At 41.8% G+C, this 14503-nt stretch overlaps 1 protein-coding gene across 2 annotated transcripts in view; it reads left to right on the top strand.

The window, feature by feature from the left end:
• Nucleotides 1-14503, top strand: part of PPP2R5A (protein phosphatase 2 regulatory subunit B'alpha) — a 74326-nt gene that overhangs the window by 28008 nt on the left and 31815 nt on the right. Inside the window, exons 2-3 of one of the 2 annotated variants that reach the window (XM_054711405.1) lie at nucleotides 7882-8012; nucleotides 10420-10521. In XM_054711405.1, the coding sequence (XP_054567380.1) occupies nucleotides 7882-8012; nucleotides 10420-10521 (233 nt within the window). Of the gene's footprint in view, nucleotides 1-7881; nucleotides 8079-10419; nucleotides 10522-14503 lie in introns of both variants that reach the window. The other variant, XM_008145986.3, reaches the window with a different exon arrangement.

Genomic DNA, 14503 nt, shown 5'->3' with positions numbered 1-14503 from the left:
ACCTTCCTCTCTTCTCTCATTTAACTTACCTTTTACAATCAGGTCTACTCTTCCACACCTGTTTCACCTTTGCTGCCAAGAAACTCAGCACAGAGTACTAAAATATAACAGTACTAAAATATAACCTTGTAATGCCTATAACTATCCTACTTTTAATTAGTTATGGTTGATTGGTTAATTTGTTTGTTTGCATTTAATCTTGTAAGCACTCCCAAATTCTTTTTAATTCCAGATTATGTAGAGAATTGGTTGTATCTATATGGTCAATGGCAATGTCTTTTACACTTGTTTATTGCCTGATAGCATTATCTATCTATATAAAAGCCTAATATGCAAATTGTGCCCTCGGGGAGTTCGACCGGGAGACCGGGAGTTCAATCGCTTGCTATGATGTGCGCTGACCACCAGGGGGTGGCATGGAATGAAGGAAGGCCCCGGCAGGCAGCTGGAAGGCCTCAATCAGTTCTGATTGCTGGCCAGGCTTAGGGACCCCACCCATGCACAAATTTCATGCACCAGGCCTCTAGTTATTTTATGTTTTGTATTTCCCAACTTGCCTCTAAATCACTTGAGGGTGGGAATTCATCACTTTTAGAACCAATCTCAAAGGATTGTTTTGAAAGTTAAATAAATTAACACGTATGAAACAGCTATGTTTGGCATGAAGGAAGCACTAACGTTAGCAGTAGTATTATAACTTACATAGCACAGTGGACTGCTCAATAGAAAATGTACATATAGGAAAGTTTAGGTAAAAAGATTATCTTATAATATCCAAAAATTGAGGATTGGAAACTTCTATTTTAACTCAGTGCCAAAGGAGTTGAAATGGTAACTGCTTTCTAAATATTTCTAATGTTTGGGAAGATCCAGATCTCACCTATCCCACCCAAGCATTAGGTAATGCTGGGATATAGTTCTGGAAGAGAATAAACAAATTCAAATAAATCTTTAGACTAAGAAATAGATTGTTGAATAGAGAAGCTGTGCAAAACATTAATTTCATTCCAGAAAGACTCAAGAATTAGGTGCCCAGAAAACATTTTTATATGTAACATGTTCTTTTTAAAAAATATATTTTTATTGATTTTAGAGAGGAAGAGAGAGAAAGAAACATCAATGATGAGAGAAAATTATTGATCAGCTTCCTCCTGCATGTTCCCTATTGGAGATCAAGCCTGCAATCTGGGCATGTGCCCTGACTGAGAATCGAATCATAACCTCCTGATTCATAGGTCGATGCTCAACCACTGAGCCATGCCGGCCGGGCTGTATGTAACATGTTCTTGAATCTACTATTTGTCAGTAAATCATTTTGTGTCTTCTAACATGTTATCTAGCATGTGATGTAGCTAACACATGGTATAAGAGAAAAATGCTCTTCCATTTGTATACTTTGAAATATATGATGCACTCACCTTCATGATCATTATCTCATTTAATCCATTTAAGTCTACCACGAAGGTAGGTTGTTGATAAAAAATGGTCATTTTTATAAATTATTTTTAAAAAAATGTTTGCATAGATTTTAGAGGGGAAGGGTGAGAAAGAAACATGGACCAGCTGCCTCTTGCATGCCCTCTACTGGGGATCAAGCCCACAATCTGGGCATGTGCCCTGACCAGAAATCGAACTAGCGACCTTTTAGTGCATGGAACATGCTCAACCAACTGAGCCTCACCGGCCAGGCATTATAAATTCTTAAGCATAAACATGAACCACTATTTTTGCCATTTTGATATCCAGCACCAATTTTGAACTTTTCATTGTTCTGTGGACTGTTTTTCACTGCATAATTTTTATTCTTCATATCTAAAGTTTAAGCATCAAATGTGTTTCCAACTCCTTATACTAGGTGTACCGGTTAATAATGGCAGATTTTGTAATCAAAGAAAACAGGATAATTTCAAATGAAACATCAAAAATGCTTTATTCAAAGTAATGCCCATCGCTAGCTACACATTTTCCCCATCTTTCAGGTAATTTGTGGATACCGTCCCAATAGAACTTTCCTTGTTTTGAGGCAAACCATTCAGAGACCCAATTTTCCACTTCTTCGTACGTTTTGAAGTGCTGCTCAGAAAGGGCGTGTGCCATCTATCAGAACAAGTGGTAATCTGAAGGAGCAAGGTCTGGTGAATATAGCGGGTGGGTTAATACTTCCCAGGCAAGATCTTTTAACGTGTCTTTAATTGGTTTTGAAGTGTGTGATGGTGCGTCATCATGAAGCAAAATTACTTTGCCATGTCTTCTGGCCCATTCTGGTCATTTCACGATCAAAGCGTGGTTCAAATTGATTATTTGTTGTTGGTAGCGATCAGTATTAACCGTTTCACCTGGTTTTAGAAGCTTATAATATACACCACACCTTCCTGATCCCACCAAACACAGAGCATTGTCTTCTTTCCAAAGCCATTTGTCCTTGCAGTCGATATTGATGGTTGACCTGGATCAACCCATGATTTTGTGTGTTTGGGATTCTCAAAATAAATCCACTTTTCATCGCCAGCCACAATTGGATGCAAAGAAGACTTTCTTTTGTGCCGTTGAAGCAACATTTTACTTATGACTTTTCGGTTTTCCATTTGTCTTTCGTTCAGTTGATGTGGTACCCATTTTCATTCCTTTAAAATCTTTCCCATTGCTTGTATAAACGATCGGAAATTGTTTGCTGAGCGACGTTTAATCTTTCTGCAAGTTGTTTTTGAGTTTAACACGCATCTTCATCCAATAATGCTTGTAATTTTTGGTCTTCACATTTTTTCGATTGACCTGGACGTTCTTTGTCTTTCACATCGAAATCATCACTTTTAAAGCATTTAAACCAGCGTTCACAAGTATTTTGAGATGGAGCATGTTCACCATAAGCTTCTTGAAGTATATGATAACTTTTCTTCAAAATAAAGTAATGAATTAAAACTTCCTGCAAATGCTCTTTTTTTTGGCACGAAATTTGACATTTTTAAGCATAAAAAATCTATGATGTTAACACCTTCAGAAAATTTGACATGAAGTTTTGAAGCTTGCTGTCAATACAACAAAATAGCATACATATCAAATCGCATATATATCAACATATGTGTAACTCTATTGGAAAAAAAAATCTGCATTATTAACCGGTACACCTAGTATATCCTGTATTAGATGTAAAAGAAATGAAAAGGAAATCCTGCTCAGTGAATGATCCTTGTCTTTGAGGAACCTGCAATCTTTTGGGAGGGAGATGATAAAAAAAATATTTGTTAAATACAAGTCTAAAGATACTAATTTGTACTTAACTGTATGATTGAGAATGTGAGTGCAATAGATGTTCAGAGAAGAGAGGAGGGATCACTGTACCCTTACCTAATTAAGGGAAGTTTTATGGAGAATATGAGATTTAAGTTTATTATTAAAGGATGAGTAGGATTTGGAAACATAGGAGAGGAAATCTATTAAGTTATTTTAGGTAGGGAAAAGAGTTTGAGTAAAGGTGTATTGGCCTTTGGAGAACAGGAAGAGGAATGATTTTACATTGAGGTGGTAGGGGGAGGAAAGAGAGAATAGGACTGGCTATGTCTGATGACCTCATTAAGGTGATCCTAAATAAAAAACTTTATTTGAAATGATAATAAAAAAATGTACTCTTGATATTACGTGGATTCTGATGCCAGTCAGGATTGTAGACCTTCAACCTTCCTGTAGCAAAGGGCCATTATTGAATTTGGAATAGAGAGTGTTATTATACAAGTCCTTTGTAAGTGTGGAACTACCACAGGGACATTTCTGGTAGAGCCACAAATGGACTGCAGCAAATTTTAAAAATTTTAAGAATCTTTATGTTTTTACTTCAGAAGTCATGTGCATTTTGTCATTCTTTATAATATTCACATTTGTTTTATTGTAAAAATTGTTTTAAGTTATTATTGAGTAAATTGACCAATCAAGATGGGTTTAGGATATCTGACCTGTTACATTTTAGCAGTCAGTACCTTATCTAAATCAGTTTTTTTAAAAAAATTCTCACCTGATGAGAGGTTCGCTGATTTTTAGAGAGAGGAGAAGAGAGAGAGGGAAGGAGGGTGGAGAAGAAGGAGGAGAGAGAGAGAAACATTGATGTGAGAGAGAAACATTGATCAGTTGCCTCCCTTACACACCCACAACCCAGTTGTGTGCCCTGACTGGGAATCAAACCCTTGACCTCTGGTGTATAGGTCAGCACTCCAACCAACTGAGCTATACCAGCCAGGGCTCTAAATCAGCTTTTTAAGAACAGCAAATTGGATATAGTTGCAAAGTAATTTCACTAGCTTCCTATCCCCCAAGAATTTAAAAAGCATAGGCATATGCCCTGGCCAGGGCATATGGTTGGGTTGGGTGGTTGGGTGTCCTCCCTTGCATTGAGAAGTCACTGGTTGCACTCCTGGTCAGGACACATGCTTGGGTTGCAGGCTTGATCCCCAGGAGGCAGCCAATCGATATTTCTCCCTCTCTCTTCCTCTTTCTCTAAAATCAATAGAAACATAAAAAGTATAGGCACCCTTGGTTACATTATCATTTTAATGAAGACTCCTACCAGTATCTTATATAAAGTAGGTACTGGTCTTGAATGGAGGAATAGTTTTATATATCATGAGCTAAATATCAGTACAGTAGGTCCTCGGGTTACGTCGGAGATCTGTTCCTAGTGTGTGATGTAATGCGATTTTCGCCGTAAGTCAGAACCCACCTACGTCACTCACATGGAGCACACACACAGCAGTAATGAAGTGAAACAGTAAAAAAACTTTAAAGGAAAGATAACAATTCCTGACCTTTACTTGTGGTAAATAAATAATAAAAAACATAAAGCACATATGTACATACCTCGAAATGACGGAACTTTTTTTTTATAAATGGCAACGTAATCATGAAACGATGTACGTCGAATCCGATGTAACACAAGGACTGACTATATTGAAATATATGTTTTTTAAAAATGTAATCTCAGTTCAATAAATTTAAATTAATTGAAAGTCCTTGTTTACAGATTTGAAAGTTTGGAATTAAAGTTTTATTATTATTTTTGAATATTAGAAACAAAAGGACTTATTAGGTTTGTTAAATCAAATCAATATAATGTGCCCATATTTTTGTAATAAGTAGAAGATAAAACAATCAACATTTATTGAATGCCTATTTTGTGCCAGATAACTGTGCTAGTTGCAAGATAGAGGGAGGTGGGGGAGGGAGAGGTAAAGATATCACTTGTTTCCTGTCTTCAAGAGCCTCATATTTTCTAGGAGTGTTACACAATCTATGTATATAAAAAGCCAGCAACCGGAACACTGGAATGACCAGTCGCTATGATGCCCACTGCGGCCAGCGAACCGGCTGATCGGAGGTGGAGACGTGAGGGAGGGCCGGCTGGCAAACCTCCCCTGGCCCCTCCCCCCGACCGGCCCCACCCCTGATCCAGGGCAGAGTGGCCGACCAACCCCCGCTCGGCCCTTCCTGCCCTCGATGGGCCCCCACCACCCTGATCGGCCCGCAGCCCCTCCCCCCGGCTGGCCCTGGCCCTGATCAACCCCCCTACCCCAATAGGAAGTGGGGGCAGCTGGCCAACCTCCTGCAGCCCCTCCCCCTGGCGTGCCCTGTCCCCAGTGGGCCCCTACCACCCCGATCCCCGCAGCCCCTCCCCATGGTCGGCCCCATCCCTGATGGGCCCCCACCACCCCGATCAGGGGCAGGGTCAGCCGGCCAATCCCCTGGGGCCCCTCCCCCCAGCCAGCTCTGCCTCCAATCAACCCCCCCACACCAATCAAGGGTGGGGCTGGCCGGCCAACCTCACCCAGCCCCATTCAGGGGTGGGGCCGGCTGGCCCACAGCCTCTCCCCCCCAGCCCAGCCGGGCCCTTATCAGGCCATTGATTGGAGTGGGCCCGCCAGCCAACTTCTCCCCGTCTACTGCTCCCAACAGGCCCAGCCCAGATTGGCCCATTTGGGCTGGGCCGGCCCGACCCCACCCGAGCATGAATTCGTGCACTGGACCTCTAGTAAATACTAAAATAGAGATATGCACCTATGATACGTTTGGGTAAAAGTGGATTTAACCAACCAATTTAACTTTAGTGCCATAGAGAAAGCTTTTGAGAGGGGAATATGTATATGAGGAAACTTAATGGAGAGAGTTCCTACAGTGGGAATGTGGAAAAAAGGGCATTCAAGATAGAGGAAAAAGAAAAATTGTCAGGAAATTTCCAGGAGTATGGTTTACCCAAAGTGAAGTTGCATGCTAGAAAGTGTCGAGAGATGACTTGACAGTAGACAGCTGCATTTTGTATATGATCCTCAGAAGTTTGAGCTTCATTCTATAATTTGTGGAAGATATTTGAAAAATACTGAGTATGGTCATATTGATTCTTATTTTAGCAAGCTTTTAGCTTTTGAGGTAGTTGAGTGAATAAATCAGGAGTTGTTGTGGTTATGGCACCAGGCAAGAGGAACAGTTAGGATATCATTTCTGTAATCTAGATGAGAGATGATGAGAATCATTAAAATGGCAGTGCAAATGACAAGAAATGGATAGATTCTAGATATATAATAGATACGGAATCAATAGCATTTAATGCTTGATTGTGTGTAGTGAGCATGAAGGAAGAGTCCAGTATAAATCCCATTTTCTGGCATGAATGTTGGGATTAGATGGGTAAATTTCTCACTAGATTTTTGAAAGAAGTTTTATGTATAGGAATAGTTTCTACAAAATGAAGCCTATCTAATAATCCTATCTAATAAAGAGAAAATATGCTAATTGACCATCACTCCATCACAAAGATGGCTGCACCCACAGCTGAGGCCAAGTTCCCATAAGGAGCCTTAACGAGCAATCAGCAGGGACCTGAGGCTATGCCCTCCCCCGCCTCCGTGGGGCTTGACAGGGGACCTCAGGTCACGCCCCCCACCTGGCAGGGCTTGACAGAGGATCTCAGGCTGCCCCTCACCCCCCGCCCTGGCGTCAGGCTGGGGGATCTCAGGCTGCACCCCCGCCCCAGTGCCAGGCCAGGGGACCTGAGGCCACACCCCCTGCCCAGCAGGGCTTGACAGGGGACCTCAAGGTGCGCTTCCTATCCTGGTGCGGGGCTAGGGGACCTCAGGCTGCTCCCCCCGCCCCAGCACCAGGCTGGGGGACCTTAGGCCTCGTCCCCCACCTGGCACCAGGCCGGGGGACCTCAGACCGCACCCCTGGTCTGGCGGGGCTTGACAGGGGACCTCAGGCTGTGCCCCCCACCCAGCGGGGCTTGACGGGGGACCTCAAGGTGCACCCTCAGTGCTGGGTCAAGGGAACTCAGGCCACATCCCTGCCCAGCGGGGCTTGACGGGGGACCTCAGGCCATGCCCCCCACCCAGCAGGGCTTGACAGGGGATCTCAGGCTGTGTCCCCCACCTGGCGGGACTTGACAGAGGACCTCAAGGCATGCCCCCCACCCCAGTCTGGGCTGGGGGACCTCAGGCCACTCCCCCCATCCTGGCACCGGGCCAGGGGACCTGAGGCTATGCCTCCTGCCTGGCAGGGCTTGACAAGGGTGGGACTGGCTGGGTCTTGATCTAGCCCAATGCGGGGGGGCCAGGTCTGGGTCTCACACGATTTTGAGGTGCATGTGGGTGGGCAGGGACTTGACTCTGGGTCCCGTGGTGTGCCCCAGACTCTTGACAGGAGGAAGGTTTTCAGATACATTTTACTAATTTTCTTTCATCTCTGACACTTCTATTATAGAGAAAGGGCAAATAGCAATATTAAATTATTTCCTCTAATTAATCCCCTTTTAATGTGCACGAATTTCATGCACCGGGTCACCAGTAAGCATATAAAGGTAACTTCTGAGTAGGTTATTTCTAAGTTTTTCTTTATTTTTATTTATAGATGCCACTTCCAATGAACAACAAGAACTCTTCTGTCAGAAGTTGCAACAGTGTTGTGTACTGTTTGATTTCATGGACTCTGTTTCAGACTTGAAGAGCAAAGAAATTAAAAGAGCAACACTGAATGAACTGGTTGAGTATGTTTCAACTAATCGTGGTGTAATTGTTGAATCAGCGTATTCTGATATAGTAAAAATGGTAAGCCTCTAGACTTATGTTCCTCAGATTTATATAAATTCAAGTAAGATCTGAGGTGTAAATATGAATTAATAAGTCTTATTTAAGTGTACAATCATTGATTTACTCAATAGATAGTCCATTTGAAAGATTATCCATTCATTCCAATAATGCTGACATTGCTTATAATAGTTGGGGAATTCAATAGCCACAATGGCTGGTGGCTACCATACTGGGTAGTGCAGGTGTAGAGCTTAGGAGAAAGATGTTGGCTCAAGATTATACAGATTGTTAGATAATTAATATTATGGGGCTTAATAGTCACTGAGAGAGAAAATTTAAAGGGGGAAGGGAAGCCCAATGGAAAACTAGGGGGCTCTCCACATTTCAGTGGTAGATAAAGGAGTCAGGCCTAAAAAATTCTTATTTAGGACATTTTTAATACAATATTTGTAGGTTCTATAACACTTGAATTTTAAAACTCAGGATAAGAAGTTAAATAATATAAATATTTGAAATATCTAGTGTGAAAAATACTGCCAACTTTGTTAAAGCAAGATTGCTTAGGATATTATTTATTGATAATTCAACCTTATTCTCCATCAGACAATAGACATTTGTTTAGAATTTGTGATTTTTGTATGCATACTAACAAAATACAGAAAAATCAGTTGGAATAATTAGAGAGTCACTGAGTATATAATTTAAGCTTAAGTGTCTCCAGAGTATAGTAGTTTGTATATAGCAAGTATAACCTATAGTTGCCTTCATTTCCTCCCCCTTCCCTAATACATGTTCTGGGGGAAGAGCAAAATGTGTAGAAAAGTTAAATCTTACCCTGATATACTAATTGGTTTTCTTTATCACATTGTACTAAGACCAATTAAAAGGACTTAGGACATTTTGGTGGATTTGTGTGTTTTTTTAAATGAACAAAAGCCTTACTTTTTTTTTTTTAAAGATTAGCTATAGAGAGAACATTAATTAAAATGAAATTGGCTTTCTAAACTCCCAAAGACAGTAAAAGGTGATAGTTTGGGAACATAAATAGTAAATATTGATAGGCCTCTTACTTAGTTTTTTTATTTTGTGTTTATTGTTTAAAAATGTTCAGGGAGAAAAGCAATATTCCCACCAATATTTCACTGATTTCAAATGGTTTGTATTCAGGAATTTTGAAAGTCCTGGGAAAGATACTTTATCTCTATGAAGTTGTTGACTTATTTAGATATTATTGAAAGTACTCAAATATTTGAGTCAAATGATTCTATAATTGCTATAGACTAATAAATTTTGGGATTAATTTTTTTTCCCCACGTAAAAAAGTGTGTGTGTAGGGTGTGTGTGTGTCTCTTTTTCTAAATCTATGATTATATTAATTGACTGCTAGCAGTTTTTTTGGCTTACCATAGATGCCACTTCATAAGATGGTTGGAAATTTGCTTATACCACCAAATACTCCTTGTTTCATCCTTTATTCCCCAAATAGTTTATCTCAAATGAACAACCCCTTAATACTATGGCCTTAAATATTGACTAACCATTTGATCTGTTAGTCTGTTCATCATTCTTCAAAGAATTATGAGTTGGAATCACAAGCTATCCTTTGCTAGAGAAAAAGGATGTATAGTTTACTTTGGTACTGAGACAGACAATGTGAAATGAAATTATAAATAGTACTGTATTTCATTCATGTGAAACGAAAACTCAAATTACATTCTGATTTCAGAGATTAATTTTTTTTAAAAGGGCTGAGAGTAGATGAAATACAGTAAATTAAATCATCATGAGGTATTACAAACTATGTCTATAATAGTAGTGAAGACATTCTACCACCTCCCTCTTTTTTAGTGTGATTTTGTATATATACATATAATATATATATGTATATATATATTATATATATATATGAATGGAAATATTTTATCAAACTCTTTGTGTTATAGGATAAGTAAATGGCTGGGTTAGAATATGGGGGGAGTTGGGGAAAGGTGAAGAGAATCAAGTTAAGGATAGGTAGAGTTAAGAAACTCTATACATTCCCCCCAAACTTCCCTCCCGTGCCCAACTTTTTTAAACGCAAAACTTGGAAAGAACAATTTGTAATTTAAGGAAGAGGAATCCAGAGGTAATCTGTAATCTTCAGAAGGTTGGCATCTGAAGAAGTCAGTTATGGGATAGGAAAAAGAGAAAAACATGCCTGCCTTCATATTTTGAAGTGGTTTCTAGGTTTTTGAACTAAGCTTATAGCCACAACTTAACTTTTTTTAAAAATAAAGTTATCTTAAGAATATTTAATTTTGAATTGTTGAATTCAATTACACAACAAAGAACATAAATCTAAATTTATTTTTCTTTACAGATCAGTGCTAATATCTTCCGTACTCTTCCTCCAAGTGATAATCCAGATTTTGATCCAGAGGAGGATGAACCCACACTTGAGGCTTCTTGGCCTCACATACAAGTATGGAACATAATTATGTGTTGGTAGTTTTTATATTTTGCTGAAATTATGGCTCTCTCTCTCTCAGATCTGAGTGTCTACATTTTTTAACCTTATTTTCTTTTCCCAAAATACTGCTTTTCACTTTTTAAAATTGTGATAAAATACACTAACAGCCCTAGCTAGATTGTTTCAGTGGATGGAGTGTCGGCCTGCAGACCATAGGGTCCCAGGTTTGATTCAGTCAAGGGCATGTACCTTGGTTGCAGGCTCCTCCCCGGCCTGGTCCCTGCTCAGGGCTTGTGCAGGAGGCAACAAATGGATGTTTCTCTCACATAGATGTTTCTCTCTGTCTTTCCCTCTCTCTTCTCTCTCCCCCAAAAAAATCAATGGAAAAAAATAACCTCGGATGAGGATTAACAAAACAAAACAAAAAATATACTTAACATTTACCATTTAAATTGTTTTAAAGTGTACTGTATCTAGTTCCAGAACTTTTTCAGCACCCCAAATGGAACCTCCCTAGTCATTAACAGTCACATTCTATTCCACCACCCCCACTGCCCCTGATAACTACTAATCTTCTTTGCCTATGGATTTGCCTGTTCTGGGTATTTCATATAAATGGAATCATATAATACTAGTAGCCCTGCACACGAATCCGTGCGCCAGTAGCTCTCTGTGGGGCCTGGCTGCTCCGCGCCCGCTGCCCAGAGGCTCTCTGCTGCCCAGAGGCCCTCCGCGCCTAGGGTGGAATGCTTGCCTCGTCGCCACGGCGACAAAGCAAGCATTCTGCCAGGTCGCTCACACTGCCTGCTCTCAGTGGCCGCCCCGCCCTGGGACTGGGGGACTCCGGCGGGGATGAGAGGACTGGGCACTGCCATCTGTGGCTATGGGCATCACCATCTTTGTGATGGAGTGATGGTTAATTTGCATATTACCCTTTTATTAGATAGGATGTAACCTTTTGTGTCTGGGTCCTCTCATTTAGCATACTATTTTCAAGGTTAATCAGTATTGTAGCATGTATCAGCATATAACTTTTTAATGGCCAAATAATACTCCATTGGTTTATCCATTAATCACTTGATAGACAGTAGGATGGTTTCTACTTTTTGGCTATTGTGATTAGAGCTGTTAAGAACATTCATGTACAAGTTTTTGTTTTAACATTTGTTGCCCATAGTTTTGATATGTTGTGTTTTTTGTTTTTATTCATCTCAAAATATTTTTCTAATTTCCCTTGTGATTTCTTTTTTGACTCATTAGTTACTTTGGGATGCGTTTAATTTCTACAGATTTGTGGCTCCCACATTTGTTATTGATTTCTAATTTTATTCCATTGTGGTTGGATAATAAATATAATTTGAGTATTTTCAATCCTTTTGAATTTAGAGGCTTGTTTTATGGCAGAGCAGTCTATCCTGGAGCATGTTTCATGTGTGCTTCAGAAGAATGTGTATTCTGTTGGTGGAGTATACTGTAGAAATGTTAGCTCTTGTTTGTTTATAATGTTTCTAGAGGCCCAGGGCATGAAAATTCATGCACTGGAGGGAGCGTCCCTCAGCCCGGCCTGCCCCCTCTCGCAGTCCGGGAGCCCTCAGGGGCGGGAGGCGACCCAGCAATCAGGGGAAGGCGACGCCCCCATCACACCTCTGCTGCTGCCACTGCTGACAGCACAAGCCTCCACCAGCCCTGGTTACCTGAGCCTCAGGAGGCCCTGGGCGTCTGGGAAGCCGCCATCCGAGGCTTGCCTGCATCTAGGGCCAGCCCTGGGTGACTGGGGGTCTGAGGGGACTGGGGGACTCGGGATGCAGGTGCACGGAGCAGCAGGACCCACCTGGGGGCGGGCCCAGGTATGCCACGCACCTGCCGCTCCAGAGGGGCTGAGGGGACTGGGCGTCGCCATCTTTGTGAGGGCGTGACAGTCAATTAGCATATTCTCTCTTTTTCAGATAGGATTCAAGTCTTCTATTTCCCTGTTGATCTTCTGTTTAGTTCTATCCATAATTGAAAGTGAGATATTGAAGTCTCTAACTGTTGTTAACTCATCTATTTCTACCTTCAGTTCTATTAGTTTTTGCTTTATGTATTTCTGGGGCCATATTGTGAGCTATATATATTTATAATTGTTATATCTTCCTTATGGGTGGCTTTTATCATTATAACTTTAGTAAGAGGTTCTGTGTTTATTTTGTCTGATATTAGTATGGCCATTCAGTTCTCCTTTGGCTACTGTTTGTATGATATATCTTTTTCATTCTTTTACTTTTAATCTGTTTGTTTCTTTGAATCTAATTGTGTTTCTTGTAAACAGCATGTGGTTAGATCATGGTTTTTTAAAAATCAATTTTGATAAGATTTGTCTTTTGACAGGAATATTTAATACACTTTTCATGTAATGTAATTACGGATAGGGTAGGATTTGCATCTTCCATTTTGTCATTTTCTATATGTCTTACTTTTTTTTTTATTCCTTTACTCCTCCTTCATTACTGCCTTTTATAATAAACTAGAGGCCTGGTGCACGAAATTCATGCATGGGGGGGGGGTGTCCCTCAGCCCAGCCTGCACCCTCTCCAATCTGGCATCCCTCTCACAATCCAGGACTGCTGGCTCCCAACTGCTTCCTGTTGCCCCTAACCGCTTCTGCCTGCCAGCCTGATCACCCCTAACCACTCCACTGCCAGCCTGATTGATGCCTAATTGCTCCCCTGCCAGCCTGTTTGCCCCCAACTTCCCTCCTCTGCCAGCCTGGTCACCCTTAACTGCCCTCCCCTGCAGGGTTGATCGCCTTCAACTGCCCTCCCTTGCAGGCCTGGTCCCTCTCAACTGCCCTCCCTTGCAGGCCTGGTCCCTCCCAACTGCCCTCTCCTGCTGGCCATCTTGTGTCCACATGGGGGCAGGATCTTTGATCACATGGGGGCAGCCATATTGTGTGTTGGAGTGATGGTCAATCTGCATATTACTCTTTTATTAGATAGGATAGAGGCCTGATGCACGGGTGGGGGCCAGCTGGTTTGCCCTGAAGGGTATCCCAGATCAGGGTGGGGGTTCCCTTGGGGTGTGGGGTGGCCTGGGTGAAGGGCCTGTGGTGGTTTGCAGGCCGGCCACGCCCCCTGGCGACCCAAGCAGAGGCCCTGGTATCTGGGATTTATGTATCTTCTACAATTGAAACTTTGTAGCCTGGAGCAGAGCCAAGCCTGGGGTTCCCTCCGAGGCCGGCAGCCATTTCTCTCTTTTTTTTTTTGTCCTCTAAGATTTTTATTTTTTTTATTTTATTTATTTATTTATTTTTATTTTTTTTTAAATTTCTTTATTGATTAAGGTGTCACATATTTGTCCTCATCTTCCCATTCCCATCCCCCACCCCTCCCCACGGATGCCCCCACCCCCCTGTTGTCCTTAACCATTGGTTAGGCTTGTATGCATGCACACAAGTCCTTTGGTTGATCTCTCCCCCCTACCCCCACCCTCCCCTACCCTCCCTCTGAGGCCCGACAGCCCGATCGATGCCTCCTTGTTTCTGGGTCTGTTCTTGTTTATCAGTCTATGTTGTTCATCATTTCCCCTAGATGAGTGAGATCATGTGTTACTAGAAATATACTTATAAGAACCGAATGTGAGACGAGCAATAATAGTTATGCTGACAGGCAGCCATTTCTCTTGGGATTGATGTATCTTATATAATTGAAACTTTGTAGCCTGGAGTGGAGGCCTAGGCCACCCAGGGCTGCAGAAGCTTTGCTTCCTCCATTGCCGGGGGCAACCCTTGTCTCCTGCTCTTCCAGCTTTGTAGCTGCCGCCATTTCTGTTTGGATTTGTTTACCTCCTATAATTGAAACTTTGTAGCCTTAAGTGGAGGCTTAGGCCGGTAAGGGCAGGCGGAAAGCTTAGCTTCCTCTGTTGCTGGGGAAACCCAAGCCTCCCTCCCGCTCTCTGTGGCTGTAGCCATCTTGGTTGGGTTTATTTGCATACTTGCTCTGATTGGCTGGTGGGCGTG

The sequence above is a fragment of the Eptesicus fuscus genome, chromosome 22 (genome assembly GCF_027574615.1).
Source record: "Eptesicus fuscus isolate TK198812 chromosome 22, DD_ASM_mEF_20220401, whole genome shotgun sequence".
NCBI lineage: Eukaryota > Metazoa > Chordata > Mammalia > Chiroptera > Vespertilionidae > Eptesicus > Eptesicus fuscus.
The sequence above is the reverse complement of the archived record's forward strand: the minus strand, read 5'-3'. Positions and strand labels throughout refer to the sequence as shown.